Below are 25394 nucleotides of genomic sequence, written 5' to 3'. Positions count from 1 at the left end.
ATGACCTGGTTTGTGCTATAGTTTTAACAATTCATTTCAAGTGTGACTGTAATTAAGAAGGCACCAAGTAAGTTTGTTGAGTAAACTGTTAAAATCAGGATGTAAGATGGATGTACCTTTGTTCTATCACAGCAAAATTGAGAATTTCATTCTGAGAGACAGGAAGCAATAGGAACTTCCCATTGTCTCTAAGCCTCTCTAAAGGGTCCTTGGTATTTTTCTTCTAATGCAGTGCTTTTATACAAAGGAAACTCTGAACAATTACCCATGTGAACAATCTTACATTGGCCACAGCATGCTGCTATGGGAAGCATAACATTTAGTGTATAAGAAGTGGTGTCTATTTCTACTAGACATTAGGATTTATGCCTGTTTTGTTTCAGTGCAACCCAGTGCCTAGAACAGAAGCTAGTATAGAGTCTGCACTGAATAAACATTTGTAGAATGCAGTTCCAACTGCAGTCTTGGGCAACCAAGGGCCTCTTCCCTGGGCCTCACTTTTTCCCTTTTCCCACTTCAGTCAATGGATGAAGAGTCCATGGAGCCAAGAAGAGGTCCCACCTGGAGCCTCTGTGTCTCCTCCTCACTTCTAGCCCGTTCTTTGAGACCTCAGGGTTTCCTGGCCAAATAGCCTCAAACCTGCTTTCAGAGATAGGAACAACTTCCTCCTTCATTCTCTCCTAAGAGCAGATCATGTTTCTGGTGTGCAGTGACTAGTACTGAAAGTGTCCACAGGATAGTTCTGTCAGCGTTGGACAAAGAATGGACACGTGCTTGCATCCTAATCCCGCACATTTTAAGAGGCTTGATTGAGGAAGTGAATGGATGTATGGATGGATAAACGAATGAAAGTAATGCCCTTACATGAACCACTGTGTACCAGGGAGGGGCACCTGGGTGGCTCAGTCGGTTGAGTGTCCAACTTCAGCTCAGGTCATGATCTCATGGTTCATGAGTTGGAGGCCCACATCAGGCTCTCCACAGTCCATGTGAAGCCTGCTTTCAATCCTCTGTCCCCTTCACTTTCTGCACCTCCCTTGCTCGTGCTCTCTTTCTCTCAAAAATAAACATTTAATGAAATAAAATATACCAGGGAAAGAGAAAAGAATGGGGCACTGCACTTTCCCAAATATTCTAATAATGACCAATTCTGTCAAGTTGGACAAGGACTGCTTTTATTGCTTTTAATGATCCATATCAACAGCAACAACATTGTACAGAAAAATGGTGAACATTCATGAGATATTTTGAAGTTGCCAAAGAAAGCCGTTCCTTTTTAGCCTGCAAAGGACATAAAATGTGGACTTTAAAAATGAAGTCCTTAATGAAATGAAATGAAATTTTAAGATGTGTCACTTAAAATCAAAATAGATTCAAGCTTCAGTTATAAGAAGAAAATTCTAACTTCACAAAAATGGAGCATTTTCATCAGGGCTCTACCTGGCACCAGACCTGGCACCTAGAGGTGCCCACCAGGCATTTGTCAGCAGAGCTGAGCAGAGGAGAATAAGCATTTTGGTGCCAGACCCCCGGGATTAAAACTTGGCTTCACCTCTGACTAGCTGGGTGACCTTGGGCATGTCACTCTTGGGATAACAAGAGACCTATTTCAGGGAGTTGTTACAAAGATTCAACACATCGTTATTTGTAAAAGAATAGAAAGGTGTCCGGCTGTTAGCATTCTGGAAGGGCTGACTTCCAGGGCTAAATGTTAAATTATTGTTAAATGACATTAAATGATGTGTGGCCCACAGTGTTACCTATTCTTTCTGTATATCAAATTATACTTAATCTTAAAAAAAAAAAAAGGCATGGTCTCGAAGTGTTGGTCAGTTTCGATTTCCTGTTCTCTAAGCTATCTAGGAAGCACTCTGGTAATAACAGTAGATTACAACCATCACAAAATATTTTTAGCGTGTTGCCACAATCGACTTTGGTTAAAGTAACATTAATTCAATGGGAGCTTTGTAAGTCAGCAGGTGGAAAGGCTGTGTTTTAACTTTGCTTTCCCTGGCTAATGAAGCTGTGTTCAACGTTTCAATCATTTAAAAGCTATGCTAAAGTTATAGAATAAAAGGAAGGAACCTAATCTCCATCTGTACTAGAATGCCGCATGGAAACCGCACACTGAGAATACCAAAGCAGCTGGAACACAGAAGCCAAGGAGAGCTACACAGGAACAAAGATAAAGGGATCATAGAAACTGTAAAGATAATAATAGTCATGCCTTTTACCCACCTTTTGGAGTGAAAAATGACATGACTCATAACTGTTTTTATTTAAGAACATTTTAGGATTTTACTATTTTCCTTAAAATAGCTAAAGATGAATTCTAAACTTTGAATATTCACACAAATTCCATGTGTGAAAACACACGCACGTTAATAACGCACTAAGGGCCATCCAAAGGATTTCTATTTTGGGGGTCTCTCCAGTAGTTTCTGACTATTTTCCCCAGTTTCACTGTTGTTTCTCTTAAAGCATCTTTTGTTGAGAAGAGTTTGCAACCTCTTCAACAGTGAGTTAAAATTACATGCCAGTGAAAAAACACCTTCAAATTTTAACACTACAATTTTAACGGGATGTGTGAATATATTATCAGAAGTGTCAGCAGCACAATGAAATTAAATTAATATACAATATCCACTAAACTTTATAACATTGCCTCCTTTTCACACAGATCTGACTGATTTGAAAGATAAGCAGTTGTTTGAAAATTAATAGCAACATTCTTTTGTTTCATTTTATGCAGCTTTAAAGACCAAAGGAGACTTAGGAATTAATTGCAGGCTTCTAATAAACGCAATGATGTAATGACGTATTTAACATTACTGTTTTTTTGTTTGATTCCAAATAAATTGTAGATTTTTTCTGGTGTGATACTAAAACAATTACCATTTTGCAAAAAGGATAATTAATCTGCAATTTTTTCACATTAGATCATATATCCCTAAAGGGTGCCCACGGATTTGATAGTCTTCAGCTGCTGTGTATTTATTTTTCATTTTTTCTACTGATGTACCGCCCCATCAGTGCTGACATTTAAATGAGTGAGTATTCAACACAAATGTGATCATTTGTACAGCATCCAATGCGGCCCCATACTGAGATGATTGCTTCTGGGAGCCATCCACGGGTTCTCAAATAGGGGGAAAAAGCCAGGCAAAATTTTATCAATTTACATTTTTCTGTGATTAATTTTTATGCAAATAAGGGCCCGACCGTGCTCCCATCTCACCTGAATCATCCGGATCATCAAAGACAAATTGAGCATCACTTATTTAAAAAATAGGCTTTAAACTACTCTACAGCTGTGTTGGAAAATGCTAAGAGCGGGGCATGAACTTCTCTAATATAACAGGAATAGATAAGAAAATGCCTTTTATGTGCATTTTGTACACAATGCCATAAACATGGAACTTAACAAAACCCTCCCCCCCGAAAAAAAAAAAACAATTGCCTTTGCTTTGAATATTCTCTGGCCTTTGTAAACATTCAGCAATGGGGTTGACAGTATATGAACCAACATTTCCCCAATTTCTGGATGCATAATCAGAAGTATTTCCTATTAAGTAAAACATACTGACCGTTACATATCTTTCACAATGTTCTACTGCTTCTGGATGAAAGTGTCTAATAAATAGAGTTAATATATAGGAGAAACAAAATGTTGCAGAATTAAATGACATATCTTAATTGGTGGCTGGAGATTTACACTGTCAGTATTATATTGCATAAAACTGACATACCACCTTTAGATCAAATGTATACAATCTTATTTCTAAATTCAGCAAACTTCCACTAAAATAATAGAATTATTTAGTTTGCATTTGGGATCCATGAGAAATTATAAAAATCACATTGGATTTTTTTAAATAAGAATATTCCTCAGATTTATGAGCTACAAATAAATGTTTTCCATGATATCTGGAATCAAGTTAACAGTGCAATTCATATAAAGAAATCGTCACAGCTTACAAATGCCACCTCAGCAGTAACTAAGTTCAATTTGTTATGTTTTAGGAAAAGCTATATTTTCTCACATGGTGTCTTTTAAAAGTGTGCTTAGAGTTTTATACACATGACTCAGTTATCAAAATCTTCCCAGATGTCTCTTTTTCTCTCACTCATGAAAATAATCGCCAGAGCAGAAATAAATTGTTGACAATTCTCTGAGAATGGAAACAGACCACAGGGGGTAAAAATCTGGTTATCTGAATGAGGGATATAATCGAAGGTTCAGCTAAGCTAAGGGAATTTCAACATAAACAATGCTCTTATTTCCAAGAATGGATTCTCCTTTATATACAATAGTGGAGGAATGCCAATCCTTTCCTTACTGCTGTGAGGAAAGTGCCGGACAGGAACAAGATTAGAATCTTAAAAGCTGTCCTGGGGAGCGAAATTACTGTGGAGTGTACAGGTGAGGAGGTAAAAAGAGCAAAAATAAATGGAGTTTATTCCATGGTTTTTAGAGTTTATTTCATGAAGACAGAAATAAAGATATCTAAATCCAAAGTTACAATCACTCCATGTGAAACAGCTCCGTGTGTGTGTGTGTGTGTGTGTGTGTGTGAGTGAGTGAGTGTGTGTTTGAGCTTGTGTTTGTATGGAACCATGTGACTTGGCCTCCTCTCTTTCTCATCAACAAAAACATACCATTCAAGACCATTTTCCACACAAAAAAGACTCCTGTTCATATTCCCACTGTCTTCCTTCAAAAATAACTGGGAAGAGACAGGTGTTTCTCTCACAAAAATTTACTAATGTCGGCCTGGTGAGCAATAGTTGAGAAGTAGGAGAATAACTGGATTCATACAACTCTTGGTGCACACACACATCCTTCTAGGCTGTTCTTCAGGTGAGTTGGTTTTCACCAGCCAGCCGGAAGAACATCATCTGCTGTGATTTAGTCAGAAGTGGAAGCAAATCGTATAGTTCATAACCTGGACATTTCATATTCTCAAACAAAAGTGGGCATAAAGCAACTCTCACTCCCCAAGGATTTAAAATCTACCCCGACTTTGAGCAGCAGCTGTTTGGTTGAAAGCAGGTCAGCTGGCAACCACACAGCTGGTTTTTTTTGTTTTTTTTTTTTTTAAGTCCAGGATAGTTGCCAGTGTAATGGGAAAACCAGCCTGTCTCTCACAGAAGTAAATTGGCACCTCCCAAATGACAGGGGGGACTGCTTCCACATGTGTCAACTGGGTACATTTGGGGACAATGGGACATGGGACTGGATAAGGAGAAAACCTTTAGGGATGACAACTCACAAATTTAGTTAAGAAATAAAGTTGGTTCTAAAGGGAGCAGGAAGCTCAGGGCTCCTGGGGAGTATCATAGGGGCCTCACAGCCATACATTTAACCTTGGCCATAATCCTTTTCATAGAAATCAGATGACCCCTCCTTCCATCTGAACAATCATTCTAAGGAATGATAATCGACTCAAAAAAGACACTGACTTCCTAATTTAAATGATAAGTGCCACTTCTGGATTCTGCTTCCCAAACCTCAAAACTTTAGCACAGGATGAAAAAATCACATCACATTTTTTTTAATTAGATTTTTTTAAAAATTTATTTCTAGGAGGGAGAGAGAGAGACAGCGTGAACAGGGGAGGGTTAGAGAGAGAGGGAGACACAGACTCTGAAATAGGCTCCAGGCTCTGAGCTGGCAGTCAGCACAGAGCCCGACGTGGGGCTCGAACCCACGAACCGCGAGATCATGACCTAAGCGAAAGTCGGACGCTTAACCGACTAAGCCACCCAGGCGCCCCCCCATCACATTTTGACAATAATTGTGAATCTTATAGGTCTTAGGGTAAGAGACTCTGGAAGGAGAGTCAGAAATTACAATAGAAAACTTCATTACATGTGAACACTTCCAGTAGAATGCATTCTGGATCTGAAAATTAAATTCCCCTCAGAGTGATTATCACCTTTTTATTATGGAAATGATAAGATAATCACAGTAAAACATTAAAAGTATGTGTTTCTTTCGTCCCATTTATGGGGTGCTTATTTATGCTGAGTTTTTTTAAATTAAAATATAACTTATGTAGAGTACTGTGCAAATCTTATATGTATGGTCCAATGACTTTTTACACATTAGGCATCTATGTAGAAGTCCGATCTCAAGTAAGAGATGGAAGATCTCCATTACTTCACTTATTCTCAATAAAATTAGATGAGGTATTAGTAAGGTGACATGAAAAAGGCGAGGCTCAGATAAATTGAGAAATTTACCAGAAGTCAGAGAGGTAACAAGGTGAAGTTTTAAATTCATAATCATTTGACTCACAAGTCCATATTCTTTCTTTAAGCCGAAGTGCTTCTGTCAAAAGAAAGGATGACAATATGGAGAATATGGACACAAATTCCAAAATTAACTTTTACGAAATTGTTTATTAAAAGTTAATAGAAAGAACATTTTAAAATAATTTACTAAAATTGGCATTCTGATATACTAAACATTCAAAGGGATGCGATAATTTAGGGAAGGAGGGAAATTAGTTATTAAGTTTAGCTGAATATTGTAAAAAAATTCAAATAGTGAATTAATAAACACAACAGAAGTTAGTTTTTCTGTAATGCATAAATCTAGAGGTTGGCAGTCCAAAGCTGGTATGACAGTTATTCAATCATTAAAAACCTAGGGTTTATCTTTTTTTCCCCCACTATTCTTACATCTTTGCCTTGCTTGTGGTTTTCTCACAGTCACAAAATGGTTGCTGCAGCTTCAACCATCATGTCCATTTTCCAAGCAAAAAGAAGGAAAAAAGGTAATGGTGAAAGGGCACCTGCCTAATACCTTATTTAGTACCTTTTACATAGCTTTCCCAAGGATTTCACATAATGAATTTGACTTTTTATGTAAGAAGCCACCTATATCTGCAATGGAGACTGAGGTATTTAGTATTTTGGTTAGACCCATTTCCACCCCAGATAATTAAAAAAGAAGGAAGAATGGAAGTTTGGTAAACAATTAGTAGTTTCTTTTCCAAGAAGACAGAAAAAATTTAATCCATTTAAGTATCTAGGGTAACACAAATCTATGAAACTCCAAATATATATATGAGAAGACAAACTGCTCAACTCATAACTGGAATTCATTGCACTGAAAAACACCATCAGAAGGAATGATATTTTCTAAATTTACTAGGAAAATAACTTACTACTTTTAAAAATGGATACATAGATATACAGATATACTTATAGAGATATATAAATTATAGATACATAATTTAGAGAAAATTATAAATGATATATTGGGTTATTCAAGAAAATATTTCTACAATGCCAGAAACTCTCCTGGACACTTGGGATATAGCCATGAAGAAGACAAACAAGTTTATTGGTATTATGGAGCTTATAATAAACAAAGAAAGGAAGAAAGTCTGAAAATGGTGCTAGTTTTAGTTTTAGAGAACTAAAATACATTAATACGAGAGAGAGTGATTGTGTAACTAATTTATGTGGGGTCATCAGGGAATGCTTTTCTTAGAAGTCTACATTTAGGCTAAGATTTTAATGACAAGAAAGAGAGTACAATGTGAAGCTCATGGAAAGAACACTTGGGACCAGAGTAATAGCTGGTGCAAAGGCTCTAGTTGGAAAAATGCTTAATATGTTCTAGGAACAGAAAGAGAGCTAAGAAGCTGAAGCAGAGTAGGGTGGGTACAGTGGTCAGTTGTAGAAGAGGTCATAGAGGTGGGCAGGAGCCATACTGTGTTGGGTTTGGCAAGCCAAGATAAGTTGAGATTTGGGGATGCCTGGCTGGCTCAGTCAGTAGAGCATGCAACTCTTGATTTCAGGGTTGTAAGTTCAAGCCCACATTGGGCATAGAATTTACTTAAAATTAACAATAATAAAAATTAAAATTAAAAAAACTTGAGATTTTATTCCAAATATGATGAAGATCCTTTTTATTTTATTTTATTTCTTCTATAGTTTATTGTCAAGTTGGTTTCCATATAATACCCAGTGCTCATCCCAACAAGTGCACTCCTTCATGTGCATCACCCTTTTTCCCCTCTCCCCCTCCCCATCAACCTTCAGTTTGTTCTCAGTATTTAAGAGTCTCTTATGGTTTGCCTCCTTCCCTCTCCTTAACTATTTTTCCCCTTCCCCTCCCCTATGGTCCTCTGTTAAGTTTCTCCTGTTCCACATATGAGTGAAAACATATGGTATCTGCCCTTCTCTGCCTGACTTATTTCATTTAGCATAACACCCTCAAGTTCCATCCACATTGCTAAAAATGGCCAGATTTATGATGAAGATTCTTAAGTATTAGAGAGATATTAGCTGATTTTAATTTTAAAATAATGACCCTGGCTACTTATGAAGAATAGAGATGGTAGGGAAGCAAGAATGGAAGCAGAAAGACAGTGAGGAATCATCTGCTGTAGAACAGATGATAGCAGCTGGGACTAGAGTTCAGTGGAAATTAAAATAATGACACATCCAGATCAGGGCATGGAAATAAATTAATAGATTCATCAGCTGAACTTGAGGATGGATTGGGATGGGGCTGGTGAAAGAAAAAGAAAAGTGAAGAAATTATCAGGTATTCTGTGTGAGAACATGAAAAGATGGAGATGACTGGAATACAGCAAGTCTGGGAAAGGAAAATCAGCATCCTGTTTGGGGTGTGTTCAGGCTTAGATTTCAGTTACACCTCCAGATAGAAAGGTCTGGAGTGAAATTGTACCTACAAGTCTGTAGATGTTAGAACTGGAGCTTTGGATTTGGGAATCACTGGAAATATGATGGCATTTCAAGCCATGGGAGCAGATGAGATCATCCACAGAGTAAAGAGGAAGAAGAGAAAAGTTCAGGGGACAGAACCCTGGGGTACTTGATGTTGAGAGTTAACAACAACAGCAGCAGCAGCAGCAGCAGCAGCAACAACAACAACAACAACAACAACAAAAGAGCAGGTAGGAGGGTCCCGTGAAGTAGGATAGATACCATGAGAAGGAAGTATTTCACCAGTAGGCACTAGTTAAATGTGTCAAACACTTTGAAAGACCAAATAATATAAGAACAAAGAAAGGACCATTGGAAAACCAATGTTACAAAATGCAAAAAAAAAAAAACAAAAAAACATAAAAACCCAGTTATTTTTCAATATTTAGTTTAATGTGAGTGAAGCATTCCTCCGTAATCAATATCGTTCATATTCTTGAACCAAGACGGTCCAAACTAACACAAACTACTCTCTCTATCCCCATGTTCATTCTGATAGTTCTATCACTATCCTTGGGAATTTTGAAAAGTGAAAACATACCTAAGAATTTGATGTCTTCTTTACCTTCGCTCTTCAATCCACAGAAATGCACCAACATCACATCGAAATTATCAAAATAAGAACATTTAAAGTTCATTTAAGTGGGGTTGTTCTGTCTTCTACACATCAGAAACCAACATGCTTGTGCTTTGTAGGTCCAAGAAAACATTATCAGGCTTAATAAGTTATTTTTGCTCAAATCAATCCACAAATGTATTCAGAGAATCTTAGATAATATCCTCTTTAAGTAATATATAATATTACATATGTAGGATACTTTTCACGCCCCTATCTAGAAGTCATTTTTTAAAACAAGTGTGGTGAGATGGCAAAAACAAAACCAATTTGTAATTACATATATAAAATGATGACCAAGAAACTTTTCAGGCTACCAAAAGTTAATGTAAGATGGGAGAAGTGGAGGTCAAAGGAAGACTTCTGTCTTTGTTTGGAGTGATCAGTTGTGTGTGTGTACATGTGCGTGTGCATGCCTGAGCCCAAGACACTTGAAGTGCAATGTTGAAAGACAATGTATCTCTAGTTAAGCCAGCCCCAAAATTTGCCAAGAAAGAAACTGTCCACTTGAAGGAGATGTTTTCTCGAGAGATGTTAAAAACATCAGGCACCGTTCGTGTTGCTTTAGAACCTAAGAGAAAAAGGGCAGCCCAGAGCAGGGGTGTCAACTACAGCAGAATCTATGAATGCAGTTGAATATGTGTACAAAATGTAAAATGCCTTAGATGCCTTAAGAGAGACACAAGTGGAATTATTTATATCTGTAAAATCTCATTTGAATATATGTTCCCCCAAGAGCATAACCTAACATCATCACTGTGCAGACTACACAGGGGCACAGTACTTTTTGATATCTTGGGGGTGTTTGTAGTGTTGAGATGCACTGGAAAATGTTCCCAGGAACAGGGAAGCCATGTTGTCATGGAAGAACCTGTAGTACAGGTAAAATTTGTCTTTGTGGGGTGTATGCCCTCAAAAAGGAAGGTATATAGTCAAAGAGTATGAGAGACAAGAGGACTATCTATCGATCTATATGATATATATGTATATATATGAAACACTGTGGAGATGCTCAGGAATAACCAGGGAGATATAGGGTAAAAGAGCTAGAAGGGCTAAGGTGCTCTAGTTAGAGGAGTAGGGCTATTATCCAGAAAACATGGCCATTTGTGGTATGACCTTATTTGTACCTCAGGCTGAGGTCTGAGAACATTTGGGTTCTGCTGATAATAAAGCACATATGCTTTTATAATACAATTCTATGTTTATTTTTGTCTTATTAACTGTATTAAGCTATTTACACAGTGAAATTATATTTAAAGAGTTATTTAGTGAAGACATGCCACAAATAGACAGTTTCACTAACGCTAATCACACAAGTGCAGTGAAGCAAACTTATGCTCGAGCAAGTAACATGGGTGAGAACTTCCCATTCTTGTGACATTTTCCAGGCCAGTAGACTTGAAATTATGCCATTCCAAAATAATTCTGGGGTGGGAAGCTTCCCAGGATAATACAACCACATTTAAGTCAGCGTTGTTAAGAGAAGCTGATGTGAGAAAGCTGTAATATTGCTGGCATAAAAATAGGTGCTGCCAGGGAGTGAGGCAGTTGACAAACGGACTTACTGAGGGCGGGCTAAGGGACATCCTAGTAACCATGAGGAGGCTGGCCTGAAGCAGCAGGTGCTCAGCTCTAATGAGAGCCCAGGACCTCCAGAGCAGACAAGAAGCAGTGGCATGAGAGGGCTGTCTTAAGGAGGAGGAAGGAAGACACCTGGAAGTTGAGCACAGCTTCAGAAGGTGACCAAGACAGCAATAATGGGGTCCAATGCAGAGTCACCAGGTTGGGGTAGGCACTCTCAATAAGCAAAATGTGAAGATTCTACTTCTAAAGATTGAATTGTATTTGGTGGTGAGAATCAGTAAGGCCCTTAAGTGACATGAAGGAAAATTCAGTGGCAGCTGAGTCAGAATGGGCTGAATCAGAAGGCTTAAGAAAAGATGCTCATTCAGGGCCCACCACGTACCACTGAGGCTACCAGGCTCTGCTGTCATTCTAAACCCAGCTAAACCAGGTGTATGAACTGGCACACCAGATCTCCTCTTTCTCTTTCCTGATTTCTCTTGTCTTCTCCAACTTGAAAAAAATATATGCTCTGGAGTTATCAGTAAGGCTTTTTAAAGAAATATTTTACCAATAAACACATAAGCACATTTCTAATTAAGATGAGCAGTAAATTGTATTCTCTTAGATATATATGGTAAGCATATTGAAAAAAGAGGAAAACATTTTTAGTAATGTTTTGAGAAAAAAAGTAAATTTGTTACATGTGTAGAATAAGGGTAAAACAAGAGGAAGGAAAATCATACTTTACATTTTATTCATTCAATAAACATTACTGAACTCTTACTATATGCTGTATGCTACTGAATATTATTGGGAAAACACAGCTGAAAGAGATCTCCCTTCCTTAACTTTTCTGGGAAATAAATAGTACACAAATAAATAAAGTGTAATATATAATGTTCTCTCTTAAGGTACCTTAAGAAAGACATAAATAAAATTATACCTTTTAAAATAAGATCCCATTTGAATATATGTTAACTGTAAAATGCCAAGCATTAAGTCATTTAAAAAGAAACGCTCTATTTTTTTTCTTTTTTAAAATAATTTATTTATTTTTAAATTTACATCCAAGTTAGTTAGTATATAGTGCAACAATGATTTCAGGAGTAGATTCCTTCATGCTCCTTACCATTTAGCCGAGTATCCCCCTTCTCACAACCTCTCAGCAACTCTCTGTTTGCTCTCTATATTTAAGACTGTCTTCTATTCCACCCCCCCATTTTTTATATTATTTTTGCTTCCCTTCCCTATGTTTATCTGTTTTGTATCTTAAAGTCCTCATATGAGTGAAGTCATATGATATTTGTCTTTCTCTGACTGACTAATCTATTTTTCTTTGAATCAAAATGTATCCATATGTTAAATTTACATTCCTGGGTGCTATCTCAAGGAGAACAAGGCCCTACAATGGTGACCAGCTGGCTGAGGGTTATCCCCTTACGATGAACAAATAATGACTAAAGACAAACCAAGACACACTGCTTAACAAGGTAACGTCCCGGCAATTGAGCAGAAGAGCTGACCTCCAAGGGATCCTTTAAACCCAAACTCAGTGAGGCAATCCTGCCAAAGACGGATACCAATTTGACTTCTCAGACTCAAGCTGTTCAAGACAGGACTCTAAAGAAGGTTGTAATGAATTCTGAGAAAGAAATTTCCTCTTGAGGTTGTAGAGAAAAAGAAAACCTCATGCACTATTGGTAGGGATGTAAGTTGGTACAGCCACTGTGGAAAATGGCATAGAGGTTCCTCAAAAAATTAAAAATAGAAATACTATATAATGTAATAATTCCACTACTGAATATTTAATCAAAGAAAATGAAAACACCAATTCAGAAAGATATATGCACCCTATGTTTATTGCAGCATTATTTAAAAAAACCAAGATATGGAAACAATCTAAGTGTCCATCTATAGATGAATGTATAAGGAAGATGTGGTATACATGCACACCATTCATACACACACACACACACACACACACACACACACACACACACACTGGAATAGTATAACAATATAAAAGGATGCGATCTTGCCATTTGCAACAACATAAATGGTTCTAGAGAGTATTATGCTAAGTAAAATAAGTCAGACTGAGAAAGACAAATATAGGATTTCACTCATATGTGGAATCTGAAAAAACAAAACAATTGAATAAACAAACAAAACCAGAACCAGGTCTATAAATACAGAGAACAAATTGATGGTTGCCAGAGGGAAGGAGGAGTGGAAACATGGGCAAAATGGGTAAAGGGGAGTGGGAGGCACAGATTTTCAGTTATGGAATGAATAAATCATGAGAATAAAAGACACAGCACAGGAAACATAGTCAATGATATTATAATAGTACTGTATGGTAATAGATGATAGATACACTTGTGGTGAGCATGGCATAATGTATACAGAAGTTGACTATGTTGCATACCTGAAACAAAGTAACAATATGTATCAACTATGCTCACATAAAGAAAACAGATTGAAAGAAAGAAAGAAATTGCCTCCCAATAACTGATTCCCCTGAAGCCTGGCTCTTGCTCCCATCACCGTGGTGATTTGCTGGGTCACACCTTCAACAGGCCTCAGAGGGTAGGCCTTCAGCTTTGTAGTACCATGTAGGTACCACAACTTTGTTATACCATCATGGCATTTCCAATAATCTGTAGAAAGGCCATGATGCTACTAAGAAACACAAAGCTGAAGGACAACTGAAATTTTTAATCATGACAAGACTGAAAAAACAAAAATTTCAAAGGCTAGATATCTGGCTCTAAGTATTTTGCAAGACAGTGTGTAATGTTTGGGGGGAGGTTACTAGTTCCCGATTGCCGATATTAATCTTGATGTAAAATAAAATTAGAGAAACATTGTTTTTAGTATTATATTCTGAGTACAGAATTTCATCTCACAGTAAAATGCATAGCTCATGGTAAACTAATTCCAGTTTGCATATTAAATAAAAGATTCTAAAGTCAATTAAGTTAATTTTGATTTTCAGTCACAGAGTAGGTTTGGCTTTTCTCCATACTTACAAACTTTATTTATTGAAAAATCTAAATGAAATTCCATGTAGAGACATAAAAAATTACTTTTCCAAAATACNTCTAATTGCCTGATTGGCCCATTCATTCTTTAGAAGGGTGTTCTTTAACCTCCATGTTTTTGGAGGTTTTCCAGACTTCTTCCTGTAATTGATTTCAAGTTTCAAAGCATTGTGATCTGACAGTGTAAAATATACCAAACATTTAAAGAAGAAATAATACTAATGCTATACATTCTTTTCCAGAAAACAGACAAGAAGACAATACTTCCTGCTCATTTTGTGAGGTCAGCATTATCCTAATACCAAACCCAGAGAAAGATCTATTCACAATAGAAAACTACAGATGAATCATACTTAATTGACTTTAGATGAATATCCCTCATGGATATAGATGCAGAAAACCCTCAACAAAATATTACCAAATCAGATCCATCAATATTTAAAAAAAAAAAAAGATAAAACAGCACATAACCAAGTGAAAGTCACCATAGGAATTCAATACTGGTTTGTTATTTGAAAATCAATTAATGTAATTTGCCATATTGACTGGCTAAATAAGAAAAAAAAAACAATGATATGCAGAAAATCACTCAACCAAGAATACCTTCATGATAAAAATTCACAGCAAATTAGGAACAGACTGAAATTTCTTTACCTTAACAAGGGTATCTACAAAGAAGCCTATAGCTAACATCATATTCAAGATGGTAAGAGACTGAATGATCCCCTCTAAAAAATCAAGACTAAAGTAAAATGTCATCTCTCACTATTCCTTTTCAACATAGTACTGGAAATTCCACCCAGAGTGTTAAGAGAGGGAAAAAGAAGAAATGAAAGACATGCAGATTGTAAAGGAAGAATAGAACAGTCCCAAATCACTGATGTGATTGTCTATGTAGAAAATTCCAAAGAATCTACAACAAAATTTCTAGAATTAGCAAGAAAGTTAAACATTGTAGGACAAAGATCAATATATGAAAGTCAATCATATTCCTATAAATCAGTAATCAACAATTGGGATTTGAAATTTTAAAAATTGCATATTAATGATTACATAAAATATTAATAGAAATACTTAGGTATAAATATTTTATATGTGTGCAGGATTTATATGCTGAAAGTTATAAAACACTGACTGAAAAAATCAAATATATGAATAAATGGAGAGATACACCATATTGTTGAATTGGAAAACAATATTGTTAAGATGTTAAATGTCAATTTTACCAACATGATCTACAGATTCAATATAATGCCAATAAAAACCTCAACCTTGTTTATAGATTTTAACAAGGTGATTCTAAAATTTTGAAGAAGAGGCAAAAGGACTAGAATTGCCAAACAATTCTGAAAAAAAAAATGTTGGACGAATGCACACTACCCAATTTAAATGTCTTACTATTACTAAGAGAGCTGTATAATCAACATAGTACGGGATTAGTGAAAGGATAGAAATATCAATTAATGAACAGAATAGAGACCAGAAATAGACTGACACAAATATAGTTAACTGATTTCTGACAAGTAGAAAGGCAATTCAGTGGAGAAAGGATAGTCTTTTCAATAAATGGTACTCGAATGATTGGACATCTATATGAAACAAACAAACAAACAAAAAACTAGTAAAGACCTCACATCTTATACAATAACTCAAAATGGGTCATAAACCAAAAGTCAAATGGAAAACTCTTAAAACACCTAGAAAAAAAGGAATGGTCATGAGTTTTTAGATACATCACCGTAGGCAAACTGTATAAAAGAAAAAAATATATAAATTAGACTATCGTATTTTAACACTTTTGTTTTATGAAAACATTGTTAAGATAATGAGAAAAGAAGACACAGACTGGGAGAAAATATTTGTAAATTACATATCTGATAAAGTACTTATACCCAGAATATATAAAGAAATCTTAGAATTCAACATTAAGAAAAGATCCCACCCAATCTCCTAAAAGACAAATGTTCTGAACAGACTACCAAAAGAAGACATGTAGATGTCAAAAGAAGCACAGGAAAAGAAATATAACATTATTACTCACAAGGAAAATGCAAATTAAAATCCCAATGAGCTATAAATACATACCTATTAAAATGGATAAAACAAAACAAAATAGAAACAAACAAACAAAATAATTCTGCCAATACCAAATGCTGTTGAGGATTCCAAGCAACAGGATCATTCATTTTTTATGGGAATGCAAAATAGTATGGTGACTTTGGAAAACATTTAAGCAGATATTTATAAATACACAATTACCATATGACCCAGCAATCACACCACAAGATATTGTTCTGAATGAACTGAAAATTTATGTTCACACAAAAATGTGTATGGAAAATGATTATAGCAGCTTCATTCATAATCACCCCAAATTAGAAACAACCAAATGTCTTTCAACAGGGGAATACATAAAACCTGGTATATCCATACAATGGAATTCACCTAGGCAGTATAAAGGAATAAAAGTTGATGCACACAAAAATATGGATGAATCTTTAATGCGTTTGACAAATGAAAAGAGCCAAACCTGAAAGATTACATATTTTATAATTCCATTTTTTATATATAATTCCATTTTTATGATATTACAAAAAAAATCAAGGCTATAGGGACAGAAATGTTATCAGTAGTTGTCTGACAATGAGTTGAGGGAAGGGGTTGATTACAAAGGTGACATGCAAGAGAATATTTTAGGATGATCAGACTGTTCTTTATAATTCATATGAAACCACAAAAGACTCCAAATAGTTAAAGCAATTTTGAGAAAGAAGGATAAAGCTGGAGGTATTATAATCCCAGATTTCAAGATATATTACAAAGCTACAGTAATCAAAACTGTATGGTATTAGCACAAAAGTAGACACCTAGATTATTGCAACAGAAGAGAGAACCCAGGAATAAACCCATGCTTATATGGTCAATTAATCCATGACAAAAGCAGCAATTTATATGGGGAAACTCATATGAGGAAAAGATAGTCTTATCAACCAATGGTGCTGGGAAAACTGAACAGCTACATGCAGAAGAACAGAACTGGACCACTTTCTTTCACTTTCATGCACAAAAGTAAACTCAAGATATATTAAAGACCTCAATGAGACCTGAAACGATAAAACTCTTATAGGAGCATCATTATATTGTACACCTTAAACTAACATAACACTGTATGTTAATAATTAACTAATTATTAATTAAAAATGTGGCTTAGGGGCACCTGGGTGGCTCAGTTGGTTAAGCATCCAACTTTGCCTGAGGTCATGATCTCGTGGTTTGTGGGCTTGAGCCCTGCATTGGTCTCTGGGCTGACAGCTTGGAGCCTGCTTTGGATTCTCTCTCTCTCTGTCTCTCTCTGCCCCTCCTCTGCTTATGCTCTCTCTCTCTCTCTCACACACACACACAAACACACATACATAAATAAATACATACTAAAATTTTTTTAAATAAAAAGTGTGGCTTATATATACATATAACAATGGAATGATAACTCCCATGTCATATAATGTTAGAAAGATTAAATAAAATCAAACATGCAAAAAATAAAAACTGTTCTTTATGGTACTGGGGTGGTGAGTACATGACCAGGCATTTGTCCAAACCCATAGACCATATGCTAGAAATAGTGATTTTACTGTTCGCAAATTTAAAAACAAAATATACAAAACAAAATCAATCAAAATTTTGAGGCAATCAGAATGTAATGAAGACTGTAGTAAATCAATCTGCTTGTATTACAAATGTATACTATAACCTCACTGAAGGTGTGTGGAAGAAAGGAGCTGTCCTAAATAAGTGTGAAAAAAAAGTTTTGTCTTGATATTGACAGGCTAAAAAGAATTGCACACAAACATTGCACTCTAGTTGTTAAATTTGTTTCTCATAGTAGTGAGGTTCAGTAATTCTGACACTCTGTTACATATATATTAAAGTTGAACAAACAAGAAAATATATTACATGTGATGGAAGTCATGTTTCCCACTGTCAAAGAAAAATGTTTCAAATAACCTTACAAATGACCAAGATGGGAATATCAGAATGAACTCTATAATGCTGGATCAGAGTCAAACATGTCAGTATGAACTCATGTTTATTTTACCATATACACTTAGAAATGAACATAAATCGAAGATAGTACATACAAATGCATTTCCTAGATCTGGCTGCTGAGAGGGCCTAGAAAAAAAATACACCCCAATAGCAATAAGCACACTTAGTACATAGATCTTGGTTTCTAAATAGGTTTATCCAGTAAAAGAAACCAAGACTTCTTGGGAAAATGACTGTTTCTATGAATGTTACAGGGAACGTGAAAAATGATCCTGTAACATTTTATATTGTCAGAAAGTAAGAAAGACTTATAAATAAAGGGAAAAGAAGTATGATGTACATCAAAAGGACACAGGGGCCAACCTAAAAATAGCTCCCAATTGGTAAAACAAAAAATTTGAACAAAAATAAATAAATAATGATAGTGTTGGATTACCACCCAATGAATAAAATAAATTTCCATAAGCCCATAAATATAATTCATAAGTTGAATAAAGAAGTAAATGATGGAGAATGGACTGGTCTTCTTACAAAAGAATTCCAACTAATAAATGTAGGGGGAAAATGAGGGGAATATAAAATCACCGTTAGAACATCCCAACAATAGTTGCAGAAGGCAAGATCCACTGATAAACAGTAAATTAAAGAGCAAAACTCAGGGAAAACTGGGTATCTGAATAGCCTCAAGGTATCTTCCCTCAAATATTTGTTATATCGTGGTGTCTTAATTATGTCTACAAAATTTTTAATGTTCCTGCCTCCAAGAGCAGCTTAATTTTCTTCCCCTTGAGTATGGGTTCAACTATTTGCTTCTAATAACGTGTGAGAAGAGAAAAACAGTAACTTTTTAGTGGAGAAACCTAATATATACCTTCTTAACCAGGTCATCAAGGTTAACAACTCGAATAATATATAGTAGTGATATCAAGCACACCCTGATCTAAAGCAACATAAAGGGCACATCACTACTGTGATATTTTTCCCCAATATTTATAACATCAGCTTAATGTAAAAACCTCAGACAAAACCCAACTGAGGATCATTCTGCAGAATACCTATTCAAAAGGGTCAAGGTTGTGAAAGAAGAGAAAATATTTTGAGACATTTAGAAGATAAGAAGACATGACTACTAAAGGCAATGTGGTATTCTGAATTGGATCCCAGAGTAGAAGATAAAATCAGTGGGAAAGCTAGAGAGACCTGAAGAGTCTGTATGTAGTTCAGACTATTGTATCGATGTTGACTTCTTAGTTTTGATAAATGGTTATCATTAGGGGTAGCTGAGTGAAGGGGATATAGGAACTCTGTACTATCTTTATAATTCTTCTGTAAACCTATAATTATTTCAAAATAAAAAGGTTTTAAAGCATTATGAATAATTTAATATCGTTAGACATTTTCTTTAAAATTTATCGTGCTTTTGTTTTCCAGAAATCTCTAATAAATTGAACAGATCCTTGGATGTTATGTAGGAGGAGATATGTGAACAAAACACCAGCCTGGGAAACTGTAGCCTTTGGTCCAACTTCCATCCCTGCCAATACATCCCCATGCAACCTGGGGGTCCCTGGGACCCAATCTTTAAACCCTTAAAACCCTTAAAATAAGGAGTTTGGATAATTTGACATCTACAGACCACTTCTATCATAATTAATTAATTAGTAACAGAAAAAGGTAGTAGGTGGAGAACTTATGTTTCTAAAGAAAATATAAAACTCAAATCATTTCTTTCAATGTAAAATACATAGCAAAAAACACAATGTCAATAAATTAAATATTGATTAGAGATATTAGGAGCTCAGAGTGTTGGCAAGCTAAACTTGACTCATTCCCCACTGGGAAGGAAGTCAACCTATTTCTTATGAGTCAACAACGAGAAAGAAAAGATACATCCAAGCCAGTGGTTCCAAATAAGAGAAACTGTCCTGGCTAGAAAGGGGTGGTCAGCCCATCAGTGGTTGTAAGTGCAACACCAGGGATGTTGTTCATGCAGAAGCATTTCAAGGCACCTACTCAGCTGGTTAGGAGTAATGGCTGCTCTTTCACACATCAAATTGTTTAATTCCAACTTTTAAGCTAGATTATAAATCCATTCATTCAAGCATCACAATGCTCTATATTAAATGAATACCAAAAATACCAGGAAGGAGTTTAGTATAATTGCCTTCAACTCTATTTGCAGTCTTTATTATAATATTTAGTCTGTTTTTCTCATTTATGCAATTATCAGGGCTGCTATGGCGACACAATACGGTCTCAGAAAAGGAGGATTCTTTGCCTTCTAGATCCTGAAAGCAAGCTTATTAAGAATGACATAGGAAGAATCACAAGTATTCATTTTCTAAATTTCAGGGCCCTTTTCTACAAAGTCAAAGGGTACTATAAAATGTGTCAGGGAGCCACACATGCAGATATTCACATTTCACTTAGAAGTCCTTATGGATTGCAAGTCTCTAAGTGGGTCTCTGTGAAAGGCAAGTATTCAGAATGTCACTCTTTTCCCAAGAGAGAGCAGGTTTTGATTGCAGAACATGTTACACTAATGAAGCTTTGTTGGCAGCTGGTGAGTAAAGCTTCTGGGTAGCATAATGCATTTTTCCTAATACTATGTTAAAATGAGCCAAGCCTGAGCCATGCTCCAACTACTTGGAAAGAAAAACAAAAAGAGTATAAGTGAATAGGGTTTTTGGTACTTATTTTGATATAGTTTCAAACTTACAGAAAAGTTACAAAATTAAAACAAAAAGCTCTCGCATATATTCTTTACCCATACTGAATTATATAATTTGTGACGTATATATCAAATTTGTGAAAAATAATTTGAGATTCTGTATATCCTGATCCACATCAAACTTTAACCCAGTAGTATTAGCATCCACTGATGACTTTTGTTCAAAGCAATGATTATACAACAGTTGTGAAATGGTGATTTTTCCAACTCAGTCATTCTCCAACATTTATTAGTTGGCATTCTCCTCCAAGGAAGAAACTATCTTCATCTTTTATTTATTCGTTATCTCAGTATTGACTCGTATGTTATTTTATTCAGTGGCCTATAATTTATTACTACATTTATGTTGATGCTAAAATTGTCAAGTGAAGGCTTTTGAAAAGAGCGTTTGAGGCATGGTGGGTTTTCCAAAGTTTGCTTTGGAAGCAAATGGTCACTTTGCCTTCAAAACATTTTGAGGCAAAAAAAAAAAAAAGAAAAGAAAATTGTGTCTTTCTATTTGAACAGAAACACTAACAAATCTTTCCCCCCCTTAGAAACTCCTGTCTAGACACATTACTCTTTCACAGCACAAAATCTCTGTTTTGCTCCCTATCCAGGGCTGCAGTTAATTACATGAAGAGACAGATGCTGAGCAGCCTAAGGCTTTCTCTGCCACCGCGGCGAGGCTGAGCTCCACTCAACAAGCAGGTAGTGAGTGAAGACAAATGCTGTTTGACAAGGCAGCATATCCCAGCACCCAGGGATAGAAAACAGACAGGCCACTCTGTGTTCCCAAGCAAAGACAGAGAAATATCAAGCAGATTGTTTCTGACAGAAATCATATCACAGCCGCACTTCCAGACAAAGTCCGTGTGAATGAAATGATACACTTTCTGTTTCCTATCTTCCTCTTTAACAAAAAGGGAGTATATCAAAGGTACATTGAAGGTGACAGCTCAGTGCAAGGTGGTTAGAAAGATTTTATAAGCTTGGTTTCCCTTTGGAGATATATTAAAGAATCAGCAACAGTTCATCGATTTAGATGCTGTAGCTATTCCTCTTGATTATAATGAATTTCCAGGTTCCTTAATACTGCAACTCTATGTCTGGTGAAGGTTGTGTCAAAATAGAAAATTAAAGTCATGAGCAGTCTTTATGTCACATGGAAAAATAGTCTAATTTGGACTTCTCTAAAATTTATTAAGCAATGATTAGCTGAAAAAGTAGTTTCACAAATGTAAACTCATGCTAGAATACAGGCACAAGTTATTTTTAGAGGCTACCTGATGACTTGTTTGTATCCATTAACGGGTACAGAAATGACATAAAAATAAACATTTCTCCTCAATGAGTATACTTTGGAGGGGAAATAATATTTTTATCCAAACATAAATAATTTTGCAAATGCATTCCTTATTAGTCATCAATGAATGTGAATTTAAGTCAATCCTATCAAGGCATAACTAAATTATTTTAATATGTTTTTTTAAAACAATTTTGTTTTTCATTGGGTTCATGGAGAGCACTTAAATATTATGTCACAAAGACAATAAGTCAAACAAACTAATGCCTAAGTTCTAACCAACTGTTGTTTTCAGAAGCAAAAAAAAAAAAAATCCAATACAACCTGCTGTGAGCCCAACTGTTGGATGGTAGACCAACAACAGTGATCATTCCCAAAGGAGAGGGACACCAAACAGATATTCAGCAAGCTTCATTTCTCACCAGAAGGCTAAGAATAAGCTTTATGCAAAGATCAGTATTTTACTTCAGGAGAAGTAAATAGCAAGAAACTGACCCAAAAGTTATATTACAAATTTGATTCCTTTAAATAATCTTTCAGTTGTTGCTATAATTTTCTTATACACTGTCTCCAATTTTAGCCACACTGCAGTTCTATAAGTCAAAGTTATAAAGTAGATGTTTGAAAGAAAGATTCTATTTGTCCTAATAGAAGTTAGATTATAGTCAAGAAGTGTGTTCTTGACCAAAAACTCCCATCAGTCTGTTCTTTGTTTGTCCCTTTTTTCTTTGTTTCTTTGTCTTGTTTCTTAAATTCCACATCTGATTGAAATAGGTGAAGGGGATTAAGAATATATGTAACATGATGAGCACTGAGTAGTGTAGAGAATTGTTGAATCACTATACTGGACCCCTGAAACTAATGTAAAACTGTATGTTAATTATGCTGGAATAAATATACATCACATGTCACCAAAATAATATCCTAAAAAGAGCTGTAACAACTATAAATTTCTATAATAATTTTGAATAGTAAAATCATCTCCCCATCTTAAGCAATTATTAATATGCTATATAGAAGAATCAAAGGGCCTTTGTGCCCTACACTTTATGAAATAAATTTGACTTACAACTAATGTAATGTAATATAAATTAGCAATATTATCCACCACTAATGTTGTCATTTTTTAATTTAGATGGACTCTTTTTTTAAAAATGTTTTTATTTATTTCTCAGAGAGAGAGAGAGAGAGAGAGACAGCATGAGCAGGGGAAGGTTAGAGAGAGAGGGAGACACAGAATCTGAAACAGGCTCCAGGCTCTGAGCTAACGGCCAGCACAGAGTTTGAAGCGGGGCTCGTACCCACGAACCGTGAGATCATGACCTGAGCTGAAGTCTGATGCTCAACTGACTGAGCCACCCAGGTGCCTCAAGGACTCTTTTTTTCCACATAATTTAGATTGCTCAGAAATCTTTAAAAATATATACAAGGGAATCTATATGAAAACATTCCTTCCTTTTTCTTCATAAAATTTTGCAAAGTTAATCAAATCATATAAATCACTCCACAATTCATAAGTTCACAATTCATAAGCTGCTTCAAAGCACTTTTGTAGGTGCTTAATAAGATTGTTGTTGAAGCCTACAATGGAACTATTCCCATGGTGGGGGTGGGGTGGGGCAGGATGGACAATTTTATATTAAGAGCTAACACACTAGTTCTCTCATTGATATTTCTTACCTCTATAATTTATTTCTGTGGTTCCTGACCTGACTACCACAAAGATAGTCATGGGAAGTAAAGCAAACTACTCAATGTGAAACATGGGGTGTTGTGAAGCACATTAAAGAGACACTTAATATGAACCTGGGAGTCAGGAAAACCGTCCAGGAGGAAATAATACCACAGCTGATATCTAAGCCAAGACCTTAGGACAAGTAGGAGTTAGTGGGACAAAATTTCTATCCATTATAAGAACCTAATCTTGAATACCTTGCTGTTCTTCACATTTCACAGAAATGCAATATTTAAGGGCTGGCCAGGAGATGATATGCTATATATGCTATCATATATATATGATATATGATATGATATATATATATATATGTGTGTGTGTGTATATATATATATATATATATAGTTAAGGATACAGAATACAGTTAAGGTCAGACTTCCTGGGTTCAAATTCTGGTGTTCCTTCTCAATAGTTGTATAATCATGGGCAGGTATCTTTTCTCTGTGCCTCAGTGCAGTTCCCTTATATATAAAATGTAATAAAAGATAATACCTACCTTATGATTTAAGACAGATGTCTGTCAGAAGATTGTTTTAATAAGAATTAAACATATGTTTGCCACTATTTTTATAACAACTGCTAGCATATCTGAATAGAAGGATAGATACTCAGTTCTTCCTAAACTCATCATACAGAAATTAAGAATAATATATATTGTCTTAGTGAACTGAGATATCTCCTGGTATAACATAAAATGTTTTATATTCTCTCCAATATAATTAAAACCTCAATAGATAGATAGACAGATAGATAGATATCTCAACATGGTGTTGTTTCTCTCTATTGACAGCTTCTTTGTTAGAGATGTTCTCTTTTCTTAATCTCCATCAAGTAGCCCATCAAACCTGCACCCATCATTGTTTCTTATTGTTAGTTCACCTCTGGCAGTGAGGACTTCCTCACACCACAGGGACTGTGTGGTCAGTCACAACACAACCCCATTAGTAGCCCAGACCTTCTGTGTTGCTTGCTGGACTACTCTCTGCTTTCTCTGTTCTTTTCCTGGGTCCTGGGGCACAAATGCAATAAAACACAGAGCCCTACCACCCTGTCACACACAGCACAACCTCAACAGGGCTCTTGCCATAAAAAAAATATTGATAAATCTTACTAACTTTTTCAAAATTGTTGTTTTTTTATTAAAAAAAATTAATGTTTATTTCAGAGCCTGAGTGAGGGAGGGGAAGAGAGAGAGGGAGACAGAATCTGAGGTGGGTTCCAGGCTCTTGACTGTCAGCACAAAGCCTGATATGGGGCTTGAACTCACAAGCCATGATACCATGACCTGAGTCGAAGTCAGAGGCTTAACTGACTGAGCCACCCAGGAGCCCCAAATCTTACTAGTATTTTAAAAATCTAGGGGCGCCTGGGTGCCTCAGTTGGTTAAATGACTGACTCTCAGTTTTGGATCAGGTAATAATCTCATGACTTTGTGGGTTCAATCCCCACATGGGGTTCTGCACTGGCAGCGTGGAGCCTGCTTGGTATTCTCTCTCTCCCTTTTTCTCTGCCCCTTCCATACTTGTGCTATCTCTGTCTCTCTCAAAATAAAATATAAAATATTTTATATATATATATCCTTTTATATATATAATATATATATAAAAATATATATATAT

General features: G+C 35.7%; 1 protein-coding gene across 1 annotated transcript in view; it reads right to left on the bottom strand.

The window, feature by feature from the left end:
- Nucleotides 1-1226: 1226 nt before the first annotated feature.
- LOC144238940 (doublecortin domain-containing protein 1-like) overlaps nt 1227-25394 on the bottom strand; it is a 111586-nt gene continuing 87418 nt past the window's right edge. The window contains exon 7 of the mRNA XM_077772886.1: nt 1227-1281. Coding sequence (XP_077629012.1) covers nt 1236-1281 — 46 coding nt within the window. The 3' untranslated portion in view covers nt 1227-1235. The remainder of the gene's footprint in view (nt 1282-25394) is intronic.

The sequence above is a fragment of the Crocuta crocuta genome, unplaced genomic scaffold (genome assembly GCF_008692635.1).
Source record: "Crocuta crocuta isolate KB4526 unplaced genomic scaffold, BGI_CrCroc_1.0 scaffold382, whole genome shotgun sequence".
Taxonomy (NCBI): Eukaryota; Metazoa; Chordata; class Mammalia; order Carnivora; family Hyaenidae; genus Crocuta; species Crocuta crocuta.
This window is presented reverse-complemented; position numbering and strand designations above follow the sequence as displayed.